The sequence below is a fragment of the Acinonyx jubatus genome, chromosome B1, assembly GCF_027475565.1.
Source record: "Acinonyx jubatus isolate Ajub_Pintada_27869175 chromosome B1, VMU_Ajub_asm_v1.0, whole genome shotgun sequence".
NCBI classification, from domain to species: Eukaryota; Metazoa; Chordata; class Mammalia; order Carnivora; family Felidae; genus Acinonyx; species Acinonyx jubatus.
Window position 1 is genome coordinate 157,750,939 of NC_069382.1, and position 21,587 is coordinate 157,772,525.

General features: G+C 40.5%; 2 protein-coding genes across 8 annotated transcripts in view; one reads left to right on the forward strand and one right to left on the reverse strand.

Annotated features, from left to right (window-relative positions):
• Positions 1-9,185, forward strand: part of CLOCK (clock circadian regulator) — a 128,170-nt gene extending 118,985 nt beyond the window's left edge. For all 6 annotated transcript variants that reach the window (XM_027057016.2, XM_015068547.3, XM_053217347.1 and 3 more), the window contains one exon: positions 1,487-9,185. In XM_027057016.2, the coding sequence (XP_026912817.1) occupies positions 1,487-1,666 (180 nt within the window). In that variant the 3' untranslated portion in view covers positions 1,667-9,185. The remainder of the gene's footprint in view (positions 1-1,486) is intronic.
• Positions 3,045-21,587, reverse strand: part of TMEM165 (transmembrane protein 165) — a 35,357-nt gene continuing 16,814 nt past the window's right edge. Inside the window, exons 3-7 of one of the 2 annotated variants that reach the window (XR_003419389.2) lie at positions 16,988-17,163; positions 16,046-16,228; positions 11,873-11,978; positions 9,369-9,567; positions 3,045-3,176 (exon numbers count right to left, since the gene is read on the reverse strand). Coding sequence is in view for 1 of the 2 variants with exons in the window: in XM_027057044.2 (XP_026912845.1) it covers positions 11,121-11,197; positions 11,873-11,978; positions 16,046-16,228; positions 16,988-17,163 (542 nt within the window). In the remaining variant the exon portion in view is untranslated. Of the gene's footprint in view, positions 3,177-9,368; positions 9,568-10,373; positions 11,198-11,872; positions 11,979-16,045; positions 16,229-16,987; positions 17,164-21,587 lie in introns of those variants that run through there. The other variant, XM_027057044.2, reaches the window with a different exon arrangement.

Below are 21,587 nucleotides of genomic sequence, written 5' to 3' on the forward strand. Positions count from 1 at the left end.
AACTGATGGTTACCAGAGAGGAGGTGGTTGGGGGGAGGAAATAGGTGATGGGGGTTAAGGAGTGTGCACTTGTGATGAATACCAGGTGTTGTATGGAAGTGTTGAATCACTATTGCTAACCTAGTATTACACTCTATGTTAACTATACTGGAACTAAAACAAATTAACCTGCCCCCCCCAAAAAAATAAATAAAAAGCATTCTCTTATCCCTCCCTTCTGAAAAAAGTATCCCAAAGACATGGGGCCCCTAAAGAAATAAGGTAGACAATACCCTTTAGAAATGCACTTCTATGTAGATAGTAAATACACAATTTGGCTTTTCTGATTATATAACACCTGGTTCCAAATACGCCTCTGTTGTAATCCTGTAAGACTCACAAATATCCTGAGCTCTTTATGTTACAAAAACTTTTTCTAAATAACAGAAAAAGAGGTTTTTCTAGGTCCTTGGCAAAGTGTAGGGTTCAAGGACCTGTCCTTGTGTGTGTGTGTGTGTGTGTGTGTGTGTGTATATGCGTGTGCACACACGTGTGTGCACAGGTGTCCTTTATATACATTTGCAAAAATCTCCCATCATATGTTTAGATTAGGAGCGGTGCATCAAGGTGTGTTGTCAGTAAGACTGAGAAAATTCATTTAAAACTTCACTTTCTTTGGGCTAATTTCCTTTGTATAACCAGAAATAGAAATCAGGTGAAAGAAAGAGGCTTACGGAGTTGAGACTTGCCCAGGGTTACACAGCTAATAAATAAATGCAGAGCACAACTCAAATTGAAGGCTTCTGAGTTCAGATCCTGTGCCCTCGTGTGATTGCTTGGTTTGTTTTTACAACCACACTGCTACATATAAGACTTAAGTGTCTAAATTTGCCTTCGTTTTTCTGGTACTTTTAAATAACACTAATGTTAATATTTAATCTTAATAAAAACCCAGTATGGAGGCACTGCGATTATCTTAATTTTGTAAATGAAGAAACCGAGTCCCAGAGAAGTAAATAGTTTGAACAAGTCACACAGTCTAGCAAGTGGGTTAGCCAGAGTTTGAACCCAGTGGCCCATGCTCTGGGCTACTGACATGCCGCCATAACCAACTGAACAGACTGCAGAGGCACTGTCTCTTTGACCCCAGAGTATATGTGTTTCGTATGTTCCTGCCTATGCTTACATTTTACTGTCTAAAATTGTGGTCTTTAGGATTTATAAAAGGAAAAAATATGTGTGGTTGGTCTCATGACATAGATTGCTTTCTCTACCATAAAATATCTAGCTCAGATTCCTTAAAGAAAGAAATTCTGTACTTTCAAAAGAAGGGAAAGCCTCATAAGCATTTTCCAAAATACTATTTTTAAATGAGAAAGTACAAATGATGTAGATTATGTGGAATTTAAGGATTCTGCTCCTATGTAGAGCAGAAAACTTGAGTAAATCTTGATGTAGACAGCATAACGAGGGTAAAGCAATGTTGCATAATTCATTTGTTTTCTAGACTTCAAGGTTGCTCCACGGGAATCCTTCGACTCAGCTTATCCTCTCTGCTGCATTTCCACTACAACAGAGCACTTTCCCTCAGTCACATCACCAGCAGCACCAGTCTCAGCAACAGCAGCAACTGAATCGGCACAGGACTGACAGTTTGACCGATCCTTCCAAGGTTCAACCACAGTAGCACACATCCCTCCTCTCTGATCTCAGGAGGAAGGGGTTGTCCTTAAGAGTTGCTCAGATGATCTGAGACTAGGAGGAGAAGGTCCAGCAGTTTCACAAGATGCAGTATTGAGTGTTCTAGTTTCTGGACTTAGTTAGCAGGGAAAGTGCTGCCTAGTGCTACAGATGTACATTAAATACCAGCCAGCAGGAGATGATCATGGGGCCATAGCCAATTCTGACAGTGTTTTACTCGCCCAGCTATTTTTCAAATGGAAAGATAGATTGCCAAATGTTAAGCTCAGCTATGAAACATGACCTCCGGTCAATCAGAAAGGCACTAACAATGTTAGTAACTTTTAGTGGTTCTGTGCCTGTTTTCAAGTGTTACAGAGGACACGCCACTGTCATGTCAGGGGTTTGCGTACAACGATGCCATGAAGATAGTCCGGTAGACCCAGTAGACCCCGTCCCCATCCCCTCTCCCTTTTCAGATAATGATTGAATAGTAATTTCAGAATGTCGTGTGGTTCAAATGCTCTATGTACAGATACTGTAAAAATATTATGTATATGTCTGGATAAAAGGAGAGAAAGCAAAACATTTTGTAAGCTGCATGAAAGCATTATCTCCTCTTAGGTATGAGTATATTTCCTTAGATTCTGACGCCATGTGCAAACTAGTACATCCTCTGTTTCCCCTCTTGTTTACAACACGGTAGTGTTCTCACTTTTCCGGGGCACAAGGCTTTTTGTTCATACTTTGGCTGTGATGTCACAGTTTGTTCAGTGAGGTATGATGTGCTGCTGGGAATGGATATTTTTTTCTAGGTTAAATTATTGAGACAACAGGATTTTCAAGTTACTCAGAAATATCCTTTATTTCATTATTTTTCATTTATGTTTGAAAATAGGATTTGCACTGCTTTATTTTAGATGGTTGGAAGTTTTGGTCACATATTTTGATATATAGTTCATAGTTGGAAATAGTTGTGTAAATGGTTTTCAATAAGCCTGAAAGTAATTTCAAGAATGTTTCAGTTATAGGAGTAAAATTTGCACACAAAAGATTTTAGGCACTTTTTAACATTCTCACTGGTGGGAATTTTAACTTTTAGGATTTGTTGGAATCTTTTTATTATCCTTCACAATTTCAATGCTTCTTTTAGTCAGAAATGATTCAGGGTTATTTGAGGGGAAAAAAAAACCCATAGTGCCTTGATTTTGATTCAGGTGATAACTCACCATCTTGAATTCATTGTCTGGTTTCAGTAGCAGTTTTGAAACCTTAGTACATTTTTAACAGCATGTGGGTGTCAGTGCCATTATGATTCTCCTAAGTTTCCACGAAGACTGCTTTGAGTCTCTTGGACTGGAGGTACAAGTAACTTAGAAATAAATACAAGGTGACATCCTGACACTATCAGAGTCATTGATGTGATCACAAAATTGTTTCCTAAATCAGCATCTTCCTTTAAAGCTGAACAGTTAAGAATTACCTGTCAATGTTTTCTATATATGATCTTGATATTCCTACAAAGAAAAAAGAAGGGGTAAGAATTGGCTTTGCCTTTACTATAACACTAGAATATTGTAACTCACATGCTTTCTAAACGTGAACTAAGATTTCATTTGGCAATATTAGATTCTAAAGGTAATAAATTCCAACAGAAATTACATACATAAAAAGATCATCTTAGAGCTTTTATGGTACTAATAATTAAATTGACAACCACAGAGCAAAGGAAAATTAATGGAAATACCTTATTAAAATATCAAAAATTATTACTGAAGGGAGGATAGCAAGCTGTAGTTAACTCAAAATTGACCTTAAAAGGAAATGTGTAACAGAACTGAAAAAGGTTTTGAGCAATGAAAATATTGTACTATAGAATTGCTCGACAAAGGAGTCAGAGGAATTTCTAAGACCGTTCTTATGACTTTTCTGTCCTTCACTTTGCTATCATCCCAAAAGGATAGACTTTGTCTTTCTACAGACAACTCTACCTGGCCACACATCTATTAGAGAGTTCATATTGAAGAAGAAAATAACCAAAGAAAGTTGGTACCTAGCCTTCTACAAAAGAAGTGTCACTGGATACCAATCAATAATGAACATATCAAGAAGCTCCTCTTCTAGCTAAATGATCTGGATGAAGAGATTTCTGACTTCCTCATGAATGTCAAGAATAGCTGTCAGAATATGTATGTAACTTGAGCGTAGGTACACATAGGTGAAATTGATGTAGAATATGGCAACAGTATTAGTTTTCTCCCCTTTCAGATTGCCTTTCTCAACCTTACCATGCCATTCCATATATCTGAGTTGTGCCTCATTTATTTATTGGCAATATTTAGTGGTATGGATAACAAAAGATATGAAGAACTATAATATTTATTAAGATTTATCCTCTAAATACCGTACTTAAAGGGAAAGATGGTGAACGGTGAGTACTGTGTACTTAGGTCTTCAAAGGCAAAGCAGAAGACAAGCCACAAGGTAAATCTGTAGACTGTTCACATTCTCCTCTACCAGTCCCTTCAAGTATTTTCCATCCTCATAGATATTTGGGAAGGAAAATTAGACAAAATGATGTTTTGTAATTCCTGTTGTTCCTCACAGCCCATTTTTGCCCTGCTTAGAATTGATTGAATTTAAAGGGACAGCTAGCTGTTTTCCCTTGGCTGTCAATATATAGTGTTGTCGAAGAGCTAGTAAGCGCCAACTGCCTCAGCTCCTCTGTGTCCCGTTCCACCCCCCCCACCCCCCTCCCCCCCGCCCAGCCCCCGGTTTTTCTTGAACTTGGGTTGCAGAGCTGCCCCTGCCCCTCCCCCATAATTGAGACTTGAGCATTCTGATGAAGACTGGGCAGTTGCCTGATCTTCGTTCCTGTAGCCAAAGTTGTTCATTAAAATCCCAAATCTACGTAATGAAAAAATACCAAATACAGACACCTTTCAGCTACTTAAAAGTCACCATCTTCCCTCCGCTGTACTCTTACAGCGATTCATTTTTTCTTACAAAACATTTTATTCTGGGTGGCACTTTTTAAGTGACAAAGTATTGAAGATCTGGAAAAACGTGAGCTGCTCTGCAGTCGCCCTGCTCTGCACTGTGGTGGCCCCCGGTGCCAGTGCTGTTAAACCCTTCAGGCGAGGCTGCGGGGGTCAGTCACGTTGCTGCTAAGAGTGGTGTCAGACCAGAACCCAGATGCTCAAAAGTACTCTGATTTTTGAGCTGGAATATATTGGAGGAAAAGCAAATATGAGGAATGGGGATGGCAATAGGTAAATACTACTGTTCAGTCTCCAAACTCTGTCCTAAGCTGAGGGGGTAATTCGAGTCCCATGCTCCGCTTTGTTACTTACATCTGGTTTAGGAATGTACTAGTAATAAAGGATGCCAGTGACTTTGAATAGGTGGTTACAGAATACTTAGTGCAGAAGAGTGAAAATGTTATTTGCATTCTTCAGAAGTGCTAAGAGTCTTTGGTCATTGCCTTAAAGCGGTCTGCTTGCAGTTAGTTAAGGGCACTGAAGCAGTGCAGCTCCATGCAGGGCATTGCAGTGAAGGGAGATGAACCTTTGTTCAAGAGGCCTTAGAAAGGGGCCCCTCGAAATAGTACTCTTTCTCCGGCTCCACAGTGGTGAAAATTATTTTCAACTGGATATTATTCAACTTGATTTCTAATGTTTCCACTACAGTGAGGTAAACCTTTTCCTTTTTTTAAAGTGGAATGCAAATAGCATTTTACTTTGGTATTGCTCGTTTCTCCTTTTTTTCTTTTTCTCTATTTCTTTGGTGATTGAGTTTGTTGATGATGGACATTTGTGGAAAACTCATTCAAGTCTATAACCTTTCCAATATCTGTGATCCTATTCCTAGTCCCTTGGGAGTCAGTGTTGGAAGGTATAAACACTGGATATTACTATTGCTGAGTGAGTCTAGCCAGGAGTGAGCAGATTGGAATTTTCAAATGGTGGAAAAGGAACAGCACAAAGGCACTTGCCATTTTAATTAGCAATTGGAGAGAGAGACCCTTTTAAGTTTGTTTGGGTTGGGTGAGCATTCCTCTAAAAGGAGCTTCTGAAATAAATGCAAAGGAAAAGAGTCGACTATTTTTATAGCATATTTAATATATTTGTATATAACTATGAATATGGTAGGAACCCTCCACATGCCTCCACTTTTCTAATTTACTCCCCCTTTTGCCATAGCACTAGTATAGCCTCATCCGCATGGGTAACGTGCCTATTGTCAGCCTACCAAAAGATAGCGCTGCTGCTTTCTGAGACAGGTGAGACCACCCAACTCTCATGCCTGGGGATCCTTTCTGTAGGAATAGCACACACTTCGAAAACAACATAACCACAGTCTGAAAGCATCATTTTGAAATGTAACAAGCACTTTATTGCAACTATTCATTTTGATAAAGTTTATTATCTTAAGCATTACCATTTCTAAAGGATCCCCAAATCATCACTTAGGTGAAATTTTAAAATGATACATTTCTGAGAAATGTTTAGATCCAGTGAACCGTAGCAGGTTTCTGGGAGTGATTTCAAGGTAGCCAAATGAACTTTGACTTTGGTTCTGAATGTGGCGGAGTCAAGAGATTGTAGATGGCTAGTTCCGTTTCGACACTATTGTAAACCTGTCTTGCCTATCATGTAGACACCAAAAGAGACCAATGAGCCTGTTTATTTTCAGAGGCCTAGGACAGTTGCATCAGTGTGAATAGATGTATAGAACTAACCTAAAAGTGACTGGTAGTAATATTTTAGAATATGATAATTTCAAGAATTCTTCTGGGTGTTTTAAATGTGCTCTGAAATGTTGGCATGTCATTTCAGCGTTTCCATTTGAATTGCTCTTATAATCTCTTTTGCACAAAAAGGACTGAGAAAAAGACAACTTCAGTTGAAGAAAAGTATAATTTGGTCTTATTTTAAATATGTCTCCTGTGGAAACACAGGGGATGAATTTTGTTGGTATAGTTAGTTATTAATTCAGGATATTTAAAACAGTATTGAACAGCTCACAAGAAATTCAGCAAATGTGGACATTTAAAAATTAAAACTTTGTTTCCATGTGACTGTTTTGCATATTTTCCCCCTTGTCATAATTTAACACTACATTCCTTGTTTTTCTTAAATAAAATAATACTTTGCAGGTTCTGCTTTGAGTATTTAACAATATTTTTGTAAGCTGCCTGGGTCTTCCTAGGGAAACGTTTAGTGAAGTAGGACATAGTTTATGAAGAGACTGTTGAAGTGGAATCCCATCACCACCACCAGCAAACACTGAGGTGCTGCATTCAGTGACAATCAAAATAGTGAGTATTTATGGAAGAATTTAGAACGTGATTTTAAAGAGGCAATTGCTTTGAAAGCAGTTCTCTGGGTTTGTTGAATGAAAATGGCTAAATGTATTTATTTATATTTTTAAATATCTGTGTTGTTTTCTCATCAGAGTGATTTCACAGTGTCATGTATTTAATTTGTGGTTTGTTTTGTTCTGCTTCGTAATCTTCTACTTAAAAGAACTGGCTCCTCTATCTGGGGGCGCAGTCTCCAGCCCTCACCAGGACTGTCCCTGGGCCAATCCAAATCTGTTTTACTTCAGGACGGCAGTGGAGGGCCCAAAGCCGGATGCCCTGGCACTTCCCTCCTGTTCTCAACTCATTTAAGAAAAAATAAAGGTAACTCCTTCCAAATCTGCTTTGTATAGCTCCAACCTTTTTTCTAGTTTCACTTGCTGCCTTTTCTATTTTATGGGTACTTTTTATAGGATTACTTCCCCAATGCAGCCAAAGGCCAGTAGGACAGAACCAGTGGCACACATTGCCTCTGTTCTGCCCATTTGGGGAAATGTTAGTAAGAAGATCGGCATCTTCGAATGGCTGTCACTATCATATCCATAGTAAAGCCCATTTCAAGTCCTTAAATACAGGTGGAACAACGTATGTGCACTGTACTCTCCTACAAAAACTGTTTGCTGTCTTTAGGGTACTGTTGCTTGGCTCTACAAAAACAAGGCCTTCATACACAGTACTAGCCACTCAAGTAGTGTTGGGACATTTGAAGCCTACAAGTTGGAGGATACTTCTTAGCTAGTATACATCGGAACAGAATTCTCCATTCTAGGGCTCTCCGAGGAGCTCTTGAGTCCCACAGGCCTCCAGCGGCGTGTACCATCTAGCTTTCGGGACCCCTCAGAGAATGATAACCAAAGCATGTCAGCCACAAGTTGGATTTAATGATGTAGAACATGTTTAACTCTGAGGCTTAAAATGAAAATGTGTTTCAAATGTATGCTTTTATTTCTGAGGAAACAAACTGTGACATCGCTTAAAAAATGACATTCAAATGTTTTATGTGTGTTTTGAGTTATTCTGTACTGGTGCAAATTCACTGCTGGCAATGGTTGTGCCAGTACTAAAGAGTTAGTAGAGAAAGCTCTATTATCCTTAGATTGATGTATTATGTACCTAGACAATCATCAAGCAAAACAAAGTTGGCCAGGAAATGTCTTTTCCCCCCCCCCCCCATGTCAGCTAGAACAGCTGTTAACTTTAGACCATTCTAGAATTATTTTGGAATCTGTTTTACTATGGCGTAAGTTGGGGAAGGGCCTCAGTATGGCACTTGCACATTTACTCTATGTAGAGATGGAAGCCCAAAGATGAGTCACATTCAGTGCTGTGTTGAAACCAGTTAGTGCAAAAAAGTTTTATCTTTGTAAATTTTTAATTGTTAACATCAGTTAGTAGCTGTAAAAACATACACGAAATTCTTTCTAATGTTCTGTGTGATTCTTGGTTGTGCTACTCTTGACATTGCTGTCCTTACTGCTTGGTTCTTGGTTTTAGATAAAAATTAGATGTAGCCCATTGTCTTAACTTCCAAAAAGGTAGAGCTATATGTACATGGCTAACTGATCTTAAGAATACGTACTTTTCCTAAAGCAAACATTGAATTGAAATCCAAACTGATTTACAAAAACGAGATGGACATCTTGTAGGTATTGTATTCTGCCCCAATCCTAAATTGTACCGAAGCACAAAGGGATAATGAATGGTTTCAATGGTGCTATCTTAGGTTCTCTGCTGATTTTCATGAGCTGTGTTTGGAAGTACAATATTACATAAAACGTGGATCATTTTGTTACCAACTTACTATTGCCATTTTAATTTGGTGTTACAATTGGTTGCACTTGTTTTTCAGCACTGTCCTTTGAGAAGAGGTAACGTGTTTTATTAGCCTACCTCCACTCAGGCCTCTTGGTGTATGATCATTTCTCCAGGTTATGATGTGCATAGTTTTCTAAAACTACATGTACTATTATTATATTGCTCTTTCCCGTAGACTTTTGTAATGTATTCCGAACCTAAAATCATAACAAAAGAGCCAAGCAGTAGCATCGGTTGGTTTTTTTTGTTTTGTTTTTCGTTTTTTTTTTTTTTTTGTAAATGTAAAACTAATTAGATCCAGACTTTGTTTCCTTACTCAATTTTAAAAATAAAAAATACCTCAGTGCTATGTTTTTCAGTATCACCTGCATTTCTCAAAAAATAACACCCGCTTTATGTGGCACATAACTTGTAAGAATCACATTATTTTGGATTTTAAAGGAAGACTATTAAATATTTTAAAATCAACACCAATGACATTTTCTTTTCTTTTTACTCAGCAATGGAGTCTAACCGCATTAGCGATTTTTACCTCGTAGCTTCGTGTCGGAACTGCCAAATTCTTGTAGTAGTAGTAGTAGTACTGTCCTGGTACAAGGTGGTAGAGCCTCAAGAAAGCTACGCTGTCTGTTAGCCCCGCATTAAGCTAGTTCTTGGGCCAGGCTGCCTGCACTGCCAGTCGGGTTGTGATGGCACCAGCTACTTTCTAACAGGGAATTCTCCTTTCTGGTCTTGGAAAAGAAAGAATGCAATTACTTGCTTGCTCTGTTTGTAATAATCTAAAGCAGTATTAGGGGAGTGATGGTGTGGTCTAGGGATGTCAAGCTGAGATTTCTTTGAAGTGTGTTATCTTCCCAGGTGGACACTGTGTTTTTCTACCCTGTAATTACACTTCCGTTAAAAGTCACTAAGATCTCTTCACGATAGTGGTTAGCGGTCTTTCCCACAGTGTCACTACAGAATGGTTGCTGCACTGACTTAACTGGATTTTTCCACAGTCTCTTGAAATGACAAATCACACATTGTGGACTTTCGTAATAGCTCAGTAAACCCGATCTGCTCTGGGTCTACCCTTCTACTTCACACAAGGAACACGTGGGAGTTTTCTGCGGAAGACATGCCCTTCAGGTTGAAAGAGGCTATTAAATAACAGTGCTAGTTAGTGCACATGGTAATAGAACATAGCAGGCTGGGAGAAGGCAGTTACGTTGTTTGGATAGAATCATTAACAGTCAAGTTAGAATACACTTTAAATGACAGTGATTACCAAAGTTACTATGATAAGATGAGGTAGCCTTACGTAATCGAGGATTATAGGCTCTAGAATTCAACAGTGTGGTTTGATGCACTGTTCTGCCTAGAACTTTTCATCCTTACGTTAGTACCTTCTACCTCACAGAGCTGTGTGAGGGTTATGGGGAGACAGTGCTTTAGAAGACGGTTGGCTCCTATTTTTTAATACCGACTTTAGAAACTGGTCTGTAAATATTAATAGTACAAAGTTACAAGTCTACATAACACACAAGGGAAAACAAGCTCTGGTCATACCACTTTTATTTACATCGTATCTATGTTACATTGTTTATTCAATATAGAAAAAATATGAATACGCTCAGTATTCTCTTTTAGTAACTCCACGTTGTCAAATATTGACTGTTTTTATATTGGGTTTCCTACCCAATTAAAAAAAAGGGTGGGGGGGGGGGAGAATGAACCTGGCAAACAATTCTTGCCATGTTATAACAGTAATATGTTTCTCTTTTAAAAAAAAAAAAAAAAGAAAGCTGATTTTTAAAAGACTTGTGATTAAACTGCTTACTGGCTTAAGGAAATATTTTAAAAGATAAAAATCAATTCATTCCTCCCTCAAGAAAAATGTTAAGGCAGTTATCATCTTAAAAACAGCTCAGTGATCCAGGATAAAATGTATATTCCTCATAAAGGGGTCAGTACTAAAAGAAAGTCAAGGGTAGACCCCATCGCACAATGGTTCTATGTATGCCCTCTCCCACAAATAACTAAAAGAAAGGTGACCATATCAACATAATTGTGCTGGAGAAAAGAAAAATCCACACTTAGATACCTGGTTTCTTTTAAAAATCCACGTTGCAAACAGAAGCAATGATTATTTCTTTTGGACATTATACTTTCTTTAAATGGGTCAAACTGGCAAATCAACGCTACAAAATATGTCTTCTCCGTCACTTTTAGTTATAATGCACACTATGTACATAAAGACAAGAGTTACCTATCTTAAACTAAATACAAATTAAAAAACGGCTTGTTAAAAACCAGAATCGGGACTTATAAACAGTGCAGAAAATGCAAACGCCAAAAATACGATGCCTCCTATGATCGTCACTGTAAGAGAAGAGAAACAAAGTGAAATAAGGCAAAATTCCTCTAGGAGGGAGCTAAGGTGTTGCCCATTACTCTTCCAATCTGGTAAACCCTGAAAAGAAATTAGAAACATTCAGGCCCCATTAAGTGAAGCAAAGCATACGTAATATGCCTGACTGTACAATAAGAATGCATTGCTTCCCCAGTGTTGTCTCGAGAGATGACAGTGTTGAAATTGAGACAGTGCTGGTAAGCAGCAATACGACTGTAACTCATCTTAAAACCCAGTTATTAAAATGAATGTTCCACAATCTGACAAGCGAAGAGACTTCTGTATTCCATTTTTAGGCCCTAGCAGCTACACAGGAAATTCTCCTAGGTGGAATCCATAAACATGGTCTCCACCTACGAATCCCAGTCTTCTAAGACACACCTTTAAGGCCAGAAAGTTTCATTTCCAACATGATGATTGTTTTACTTACGTTCACAAACAGCTACCAAAAATCCAGTAAGGCTTTCAGATGAACTCGTATTTTACTAGCATCTACATATGTGAAAAACAGTCCACGTTCGCAACAGCAGTAACCAAATGTACTCCAGAATGTTAAAACTAAGAACCAGCTCTTTTTCTAATCTCTTAGCAATTCTAAGAGTTAAGTGATATTTTCTTCGTAATTTAAAGCACAAAAGACTTACCGGTTCTGACAGAGATTTTTTGGGCTATCATTCTTCCTCCGATGACTGCTAGTCCGGTGCATAAGCAGTGGCCCACTGTCCCACCCACTGCTACGCCATACGGGTCCTGGAAGCAAGCGTGACTAACATTAATTTAAAAGCAGTTGAAACTGTTACCTGAGAAAGATAACTATTAGCCACTGAAAATGGAAATGAATAACAAAGCCTAAACACGTCTAAAAACTCAGGTGTGTGAGGTACGAAAATTGTAATAGCTGCTTGAGAGAATATTTGCAATCATATCCAGGAATCGAGCTAAAAGCAGACAAATTTCTAAGATCAAAATAATGCTAATTCAAGCAGGCAGCAGTTGTCACCATTCAGGCCATATTTAGCTCTTAAGTGACAAGTGCTGAGGGGACTCACCCCAGACCGCTCTTCCCTCAGGTAGTGTCTGCTATTAGGAGGAAACAAGGCAAGCCTTTACAGACCCGACCTCCCTTTCTCTCCACTGTGTCTCCGGTGCTTCAACTCAGAGCCAGGAACACGGTATTCATTCCCTAAATCCTTGCTGCCAGAGCAAACTGGAGTCCCTCAGACTGGGAAGACCAGTGAAAATTTTCCAGAAAGAATACCTCTGAAGGACTAGCAGGAAAATTTGACTTGTGGAGGAGAGAACATCCTAGAAGGCAAAAGGCCAGCAATAAGAGACAACTGCAGAAAAGGTTAACACACATTTCCAGAGAGAACCAATGAGTCACAAGAGAGGTATCCCATCAACCTAGGTGGAGGCCAGCTCATGAAGGACCCTATTGATAGGCTTACAGTTTAGACTTTAAGACACACTGGTTTTTAGCTGGTGAGTGACAGAACAGGAGGTATATGCTTTAAAAGTCTAGTGCAGAGAATGAGCTGGAAGGGAACAAGATTGAAGGCAAGGGGCTCAATTGCCTGGATTGGGGTGGGAGACTGGAAGCAGAGAAAAGCAGGTGGATTTGAGAATTAAGGAGGCAGAATTGATACACCCTAGTGATAGGTGTTACAGAAGAGAAAAATCAGGTATGACACCCATACTTCTCATATAATACCAACATGACTCAAAAAGTTATTCGGAGCATGTGGGTGACTCAGTCATTTAAGCATCCAACTCTTGATTTCCGCTCAGGCCCTGATTCCCATGTCAGGCTCTGTGCTCACAGTGTGGAACCTGCTCAGGATTCTCTCTCCCTCTCTGGCCATCCCCTTCTCGTGCTCTCTCTCTCTCAAAATAAACATTAAAAAGGGGGGGGGGGAAGGAGTGAAGAAAGGGTTTATGGGTGCTGACAGGAGTTAAAAGTGGGAGAAGTTCAGGAGTCAGTTGGGTTCAATGGTGAAGCAGCTACAGGACTGAAGAGAACGGCCCGGAGAGGGAGAATGCAGACGAAGATGCCGAGGACGACAGAACAGTAAGAAAAGCAACACTGAAGGGATGACGGAGGGAGAGGAGCCCAAAGAAGACTCTGGAGGGAGTCAGACAATTAGCCTCCCAAGAGGAGCACTGAGGGGCCTGTGGGTGGCTGCAGGGAACTCGAAGCCCCCATCAACCCTCCCGATGAGGTCAGAAACTAGGGTCCGGTGCGTTTAGAAACCAAGAAAGTAGAGCAACTCCTGTTTGCCATCAGAGCCCGGCCTTTTGAGACCGGGGGGAGGGACGGAGAGGCTGGCATCTGCAAGGGAAGCAGAATCCAGTAAGGTGTGAAACTGCAGATGAGAAAGACTCATACGTGCTAAAATGCTCACAGCAGGGCTGGGAGAAAGGCAAAGGTTTAAGTAACGGAGTGGAGACATGGGGCTGTGATCCGGAACCCAGCAGGGACAGGACTGCCACTGAGAGCATGGAGGGAAGAGACGCAGACACCTTTGTGAACCACGTGTGGCAGAACGGGGCCGCACTGCTCATTCTGTGTATTCAAACTTCTCAGCTGGCATCCGTGAAGATGCTGTCACTCTATCTCAAAGTGGTGCTTGAACAGTCACTGGATTGAATAAAATTTAAAAATTCCTTTAAAACAGAAGTTTTCGGTCTTTGTTATTTGCCAAATTCATTTGATCCTGGAACCTCATCCCCCATTTTTTTTTTTTTTTTTTTTTTTTTTGCTTAGTACCTAATTAAGGACACTAAATTCAGTTGGAAACAAAGAAATAGAGTTCAGACTAAAATGGACTGAACTGCATCTCAGCATAATTTATATAAAAAACTACCCAGAAAAGGTTAGGAATGTTAAGGGAAACAGACAAGCTGGCTTCTGCCCCTGAAGAGCTCGCAGTATCCCCACGGTGCTGGTGGCCGATGGCACTGCATCGGGGACTCCACATGCATCATCTTGCTTCATCCTCGGAATAATCCCACGAAGTAGGGAAATGCCCCATTTTCAGACAAGGAAATGGTGCGGGAACGCGGTCACACAGCTGAGGACTCACTCCACGCTGCTAGACTGCAGCAGACCGAGGGAGCTGACACGGACAGCAGATCTGGACCTTTCACACTGTGCCACACAGACGACAGGATGAAGAAAAACGTAGTGATTTCTGCCATCATGACAGCTCTCACTGGCAGGACCACCACCACTGTCCCCACCACCACAGAAAGAGGTGACTTTGTTTCAAGTCCCAATGCTGACAATCTGAAAGCCGCTAAAAAAGGCTAAGAATGAAGAAAACTATAGGGCACGGCCATTACAGTGACATTTTAAAAGGAAGTTTTAAAATACAGGACTCAAGTGAAAAAACCAAGTTCCTCTTTTTCTTTCAATACAACATTTTTGATGCTTCTCTGACCAAATAGCCCCGTCCTAACCCTTGGTCCGGGCCTGCAACTTGTTTTATATTTTCTCTTCTTTTTTTCTTTTTAAATGTTTTATTTATTTATTTATTTTTGGCGGGGGGGGGGGGGGCGGAAGAGAGAGAGGGACAGAGAAAATCCCAAGCAGACTCCACGCTGTCAGTGCAGAGCCCAACATGGGGCTTGATCCCACAAAGCCGGGAGATCATGACCTGAGCTGAAATCAAGAGTCAGAGGCTCAACTGACTGAGCCACTCAGGCGTCCCTCGTTCTGTATTTTAAACTGTGGCCTATGTTAAGGAACTTGCTCTTTTATGGTAGGCATCTCCTAGGAGTTAAGGACAAATTCAAATCACGCTTGTTATCTAAATCCTACCATCAGATAAAAACAATAATTTAACAGATAGAGACACTCCCTCAGCTAAGATCACCAAGAGACTGAAAAGTCCCCACAGTACTGCATTCCACAACCATCTCCTCAGATCTTAACAGACCTGTGTGAACAATAAGACACCTCATGTAAAACGTTACTAATTCTTCTCAAAAGAAATAAAGATTATAATTTTAAAAGCAAACAACCTCCCCCCAAAAGCTAGCTTTTACATAAGTGGCATTTGATATCTATGAACAAGATATGGTAGAAGATGCTAGAAGGCCGAGAGCCACAGCTTCTAGTCCTTGCCACTGCTACCAACTAGCTTATGACTTTGGACAAGTTGCCAGGTGTCTCTGAGCCTCAGGTTGTGCGTCTTTAGAGCAAAGGGCAGGACAAGGTGACCACAAGTCTCCCCTAGCTTACCATTCCAGACCTTAGTATTCCGGGGCTAAGATTAGCAAATTGTATCCAGAAACAAGTCAACTGTAATTGCACTACCCAGAGATAAGCACTGGGAACATTTTGATTTCCTGAATCTTCCATTCACCAAAGAGTGAATATTCCCAGAGCTATGTAGAAATTAGTAAATGAATGAACTAATTTCTCTTGTGCTGGACACTTAGGCTGTTTTGGATTTTCCACTGAATAGTATTTTGTAAAGTAACCCCTGAAACACTGAAGTTCTAAGAAAAGCCAGAAAACCGAGTCAAGACAACTGCCATGGTATCTATCACTCCAGCAAACCTGGAGGGAAGAGGAGTAAACAGAAGTCCAAAGACGGCAGTTAGGTTGGGCCACAGGACACCATCTGCCTGCAGAAGCTGGAGACCGTTCATTTTAAAGAGAATCGGGATTATTAGGGATTAGAAAATAGTCTAACATATGAAGTAGTCTCTTGGCCCACACGGACTGTTCAGGGTCCTGTGGAGTGAAGTAACAGTGTTATGCTTAGTTTTAACAATAATACAGAAGCAGTCATTTCTCAAGTATTACTCGCCTCTCTAGCTGCCAGAACAATCGTAGTTAGTTGGGAGCGATCACCCCATTCGGCTAAGAATGTCAGTGTGAGAGCCTGAACGAAGATGGGGGAGATAAAATGCAGCCATCTCTTCTGGGGTATTGTCGTGCTTGCACCCGTTTCGACATCTCCTGGTCCATTTAAGAGTTTAGTTCGTTGAAACTAAATTAAAAAGAAAAAAGAGAGAAAATAGTTCCAGCAGACAAATAAAAAGAGTACAAAATTACTTAATCTTTCTTTTAAAAATTGTTTAAATTCTACGGAATATGCTCCAAGAAACTAAAACTATGTAACCCCAGGGGCACCTGGGTGGCTCAGTCGGTTAAGCATCCGACTTTGGCTCAGGTCATGATCTCAGTTTGTGGGTTCCGGCCACACGTTGGCCTCTGTGCTGACAGCTCACAGCCTGGAGCCTGCTTCGGATTCTGTGTCTCCCTCTCTCTCTGCCCCTCGCCCCCGCCCCTTAAAAACAAACATACATTAAAAAAATTATGTGACCCCAAAGTTCTCTTTTGAACCACTGGTCTCACACAGCAACACACACTATATTCTCAATTCTTCAGTTCCTCCACCACAAAATCAACCAATATTTACTGATCACTTACTATCCTAAATGCTGTGGGAAGAAACTTGTAAAATACAAACTATAGCTCCTGCAAAGCAGGAGCTTCTCATCCCCTGAGGAACCTCATCCCATGAGGTTGACATTGTACCACATCCCCGTTCACTCAGCGTCTTATCACAGACCGCTCTAAGAATGCAAAGTGGGCAAAACAAGCTTCTATTTTTTTTTTCTTTAAACTTCTTTGAGGAGCCCACATATATCACTCAGATACGGATAACCATGGAAAACCTCTGGATAATACTTATTCTTAGTGGAGTGCTTTTTTGGTCCAGACGTTTAGGAGCGCCATGACTTACTTCTTCATCCTTTTTCTTTAATTCTGCTTGAACTTCTTCCAGTTCCTCTTGACCCTCATCTGGACTCATCTTTAAGCCTTCTCGAAGCATTCTAATGCCAAAAATGGCAAATAATGCAGTGGAAACATAGTACGTATACACCCTGGGGATGACTGTGGTGGCATAGCCGAACAAAACTGGAAGAAAATGCAGAGTATGGACAATTAGCATGCGTCTCATAATTCTGATTATGAGAAATCATAACTGAACATTGTTCTCAAGGAAAAGCTCATCTAAAACATAATAACCCGGCTTGCCACATGTCATGTCAACTTTAGGTAGAAAGTTAACTCTGATGCCCTCTAAGGAGTCGGACATCTTATAACCTGGAAGCTATACCACTTTCATACGCAAGTGATATTGCTTCATCACAAGTCTTTAAATTGTAAACTTCTGTAGTGAAGAATCATGACAAGATTCTCAAATGATAGGTATGATTCAAACTCTGCTCCTTTGTAATTATTTCAATATATCTGATAAAAGAAAACAAATCATTGCTATACCATACCCTAAAATAACATTTACAACAGACTCAAATTTATTCAGTATCGTTCTTTCCTACCATTAAAGAAAAGAGGACCACTGTATAAGTTATACCAAAAAAACCTTGGAACTGTATCAAGAACCCAAATCCTAACCATGAAACACATTTATACCAGCGTTATCAGTTCAGTAGTTAAAACTTAAAAACTACAGAAGGGCCAGAGGAGATTTTCACACAAATAATAAATGCAATTATCCTTTACTTCACATGCTCTTTTTATACAATGGGCACAACACTTCAAAATCTGGATGAACGCCAAATGTATAACTGCACAGATAAAATAGTCCCAGGTCACTATAATTACAAAATTCAAGATTTTAAAATCATGTTTAGAAACACATCACATCTACGCTTATGTGTACGTCTATGTTCTGATTATGTATAAATATATACATTTGTATATATGTATATGTACACACACAATACAGACCTATTATTTTCTAGCTCTATCCAGTGAAAAGGCCAAAAAGCAAAGACATCTCAGTAATGAGGCCACTTGACATCCATTCTTGGCTTCTCACACCACTCCCCACTAAAAGCCTCCTCAGAAAAATGGCTAATTCCAGGCCTATGCAGACCAGGTACAAGCTGAACTTGTGCTATCTTGTCGTACTAAAAAGTACGGAGGAACAAAACCAATGATGGGAACATGACGCAAGGACATGGGAGCTGGCCTGGAGGGGCTTCCCCCAGCCAAATCTGGGGCAATTGAAGCAATATAATTAGGTAATTAATTATAACCCACTGAAAACAATGAATCCCCAAGTTTATACTGACAACAAAGAGACAAACGAGTGGGATGGGAAGGAGAGCTCTGTGAGCGTAGTGTGCCAGGCCCGCTGGACACGGGGATGGGCTACTAGAATCAGAAAGCCATCATTCTGCAATTATCAAGGTAAATTGAGATCATGGAAGAATCATTAACCCTAAACAACGGGCAACAGGGTGTCCGTACGGTCTTATTTCAAGTGTCTCCCTAAAGACTGCATATTAGTTGCAGGGAAAGAGAAAAAGACAGTACACAAGAAAAATCTTGACGTCACTGAGGGACAGACAGACATCTGTTCTTCCAGATGTGACGTTCGCAGAGGGACAAATATCACCTATGCAGCATTCTGGTCAAAAATGCATTACCTTAATCTAATTATGAGGAAACAGCAGAGAAACACAAAATGAGAAGCAATCCATTAAAAGGGGAGGGGCTGTCTTCTTTAAAAAATGTTAATATCATAAAACACAAGAAAAGGCTGTCGAAGTGTTTCCGATTAAAAGACTAAAAAAGAGGGGCACCTGGATAGTTCAGTTGGTTGAGGGTACAACTATTGATTTTGGCTCAGGTCACAATCCCAGGGTTGTGGGGTCAGAGCCCTAGGTCGGAGCCCCATGTGTGGAGCCTGCTTAAGATTCTTTCTCTCTCTCTCCCTCCCTCTCTCTCTCTCTCTCTCTTGCCCCACCCCCCCACCCCATCCCAGCTCACACATTCTCTAAAAATAAAAAAACTTAAAATAAAAAAAAAGACTAACAAACTAGTAAGACCCAAATGTAATACCTGACCTAGACTAGCTCCTCCTCTACGGGAGGGGGAAAAACTGCTACAGAGGATATTAAATCGACTGACAAAACTAAAACACGGATGGTAAAGCATGTATCCATCTATTCCTGTATGTGAAGATATATGTGTGTATTTATCTACTTTATGTATCTGCATATATAACATGTACATGTCATATATATATATATAAATATATAAATTATGTATGTAACTACACATATAATTTTTCTTAGATATAGACAGGTAAGTCACACAGGCTAAAGCACTGGGGTAAAATGCTAACAACACTGAATTTGTATAAAAGGTGTACAGGTGTTCTTTGTACTATTTTATTTTTGCAACTTTGTAAATTTAAAATATTTTCCATAAAAGGTTTTAAAATTTAAAAATGGAATGTAGTGAGCTTTTTTAAATCTCCTAAACTCAGTTTTCCTTCTATCTTCAGATAGTCTTAAAATGAAAACACCCTGATACTTACTGATCCTTATAGAGCCATCTTTTCTGCCTTCTGCCTGACATCTCCATGGGAGAGCAAAAAAACTACTTGGCATTGTAACTTTTTCTTCTCCTGGTGACTCTCCCTCTATTTCCTATTTCTTTGGAAACTTTCCCTCAGACACTCAAGCACTTTTGCTCTGGGAACAGTGAGATGTTACTTCTCATTAAGCACGGACTTTGCAACCAGTCAGAACAGAGCTACAAACGCACTGGTCCTTCTACATCGTGGCAGTGTTGAAGTTCCAAGAAAAATCTGGAGTGAAGATAGAGATATGGGACTCACGGACTTTTAGGTAATTAAACTGAGAACACTCAGCACAAGGACATTAGTGTGAAGGGGAAAAAAATGGGCCAAGGATACAATGGTGGGGGATGTGAATATTTACTGGTACAAAGTGTTTTCGAAGAGAAACAGAAATGTATTATAAGCACATGGTGTCACAGAAGCCAAGAGAATAAAGAGGTGGGGAATGCCCATGAATGTGGCCTGCGGGGGCTCACTGAAATGAAAACTGAGCTCTAATAAGGGAAGCTGGTTACTGAAGCCTTTGCAAAGATGTCAGAAGCAGAAATCAGATTACAAGTGGCTAAGGAGGGAAATGGGAGAAAGAGCAGAGTGTGTGCTCACAACAGAGGAGGAAGAGCAGAGTAGTAAACTCTACTCTAACATGGGGGCGCCTGGGGGGGCTCAGTCCATTAAGCGTCCGACTCTTGATTTCAGCTCAGGTCATGATACCGTTCTTGGGATTGAGCCCCACATCAGGCTCCATGCTGACAGTGCGGAGCCTGTTTGGGACTCTCTCCCTCTCTCTCTATCCCTCCCCCACTCACGTTCTCTCTCTTAAAGTAAATAAAAACATTAAAAAAAACCTCTGAAGTACACAGGATTCTCATCATGCTGTTGTCAAATGGCACAGAGGGGCTAGGTAAATGCCCCCAGCTAAGTGAGGGGCTGAGCAGGAATGTGACCCCCCGCCCCGGCCCCCCCATGTTTAGCCCTCCACTGGCGTATAAGAGACAAGAGCTGCAAATGTGCAATCTCCGAACCGGGACTGACATACTCCCAGAGATTCTCAAAGACTTCACGAGGGGACACAGATGAATATTTTGCAAAAGAATCTATTTCCAGAAGTTCAACTTCCATAGGTTCTCTTTCCTAAAATTCATCTGCCATGGTTAAAGAGTCCTGCCGGCTTCCCTTTCTCACATCCCTTCTTGGTTGCCGTCTGTCTCCTTTACAAGGATGCCTTTTACCCAGCCTTCTATGGTGCATTTCCCCACAGTACGGAAAAATAGATGTCCTCGGGCAGCAGAGAGGGGGTCTAAACTACTGGTGTCTTCAATCAAGGCATAAATCAGACACAGGGCTTTGGGGCTTCCCTGTCTTATGCAAGTTTCTGGTAAGGTCATGACATCAGAAATAATGGCATTATGTTTGTTGGAACTAAAGGTCATGGCATTAGAACTAGGGTACCTGCAGGGCCCCTGGGTGGCTCAGTCGGTTAAGCGTCCGACTTTGGCTCAGGTCATGATCTCGTGGTTCATGAGTTCAAGTCCCACATCTGTGGTGACAGCTCAGAGCCTGGAGCCTCCTTCAGATTCTGTGTCTCCCTCTTTCTCTGCCCCTTCCCTGCTCACGCTCTGTCTCTCAAAAATAAACAAACATTAAAAAAAAAAAAAAAAAAGAAAAGAAATAGGGTACCTGGGCCTTGATAGGAATGACAATTTTCACTGAGAAACTGTGCCTCTTTCATTCTCCAACCAGTGTAAACAATGCATGTTCCCTAAGGCAGAGTCTTGTTACACGAAGCAAAGAGATCATCAGAAGGAAATACTACAGCCCTCGGTGTCTTACCTCGCCCTTGTGGCACTCTCATAGCTGGGTGCCATGCCTAATCCAGCCACCTATCATCCATTTTAGAAGAATTCTAAAGCAGATGAATGTCATGGGGATGCATATCATGTTC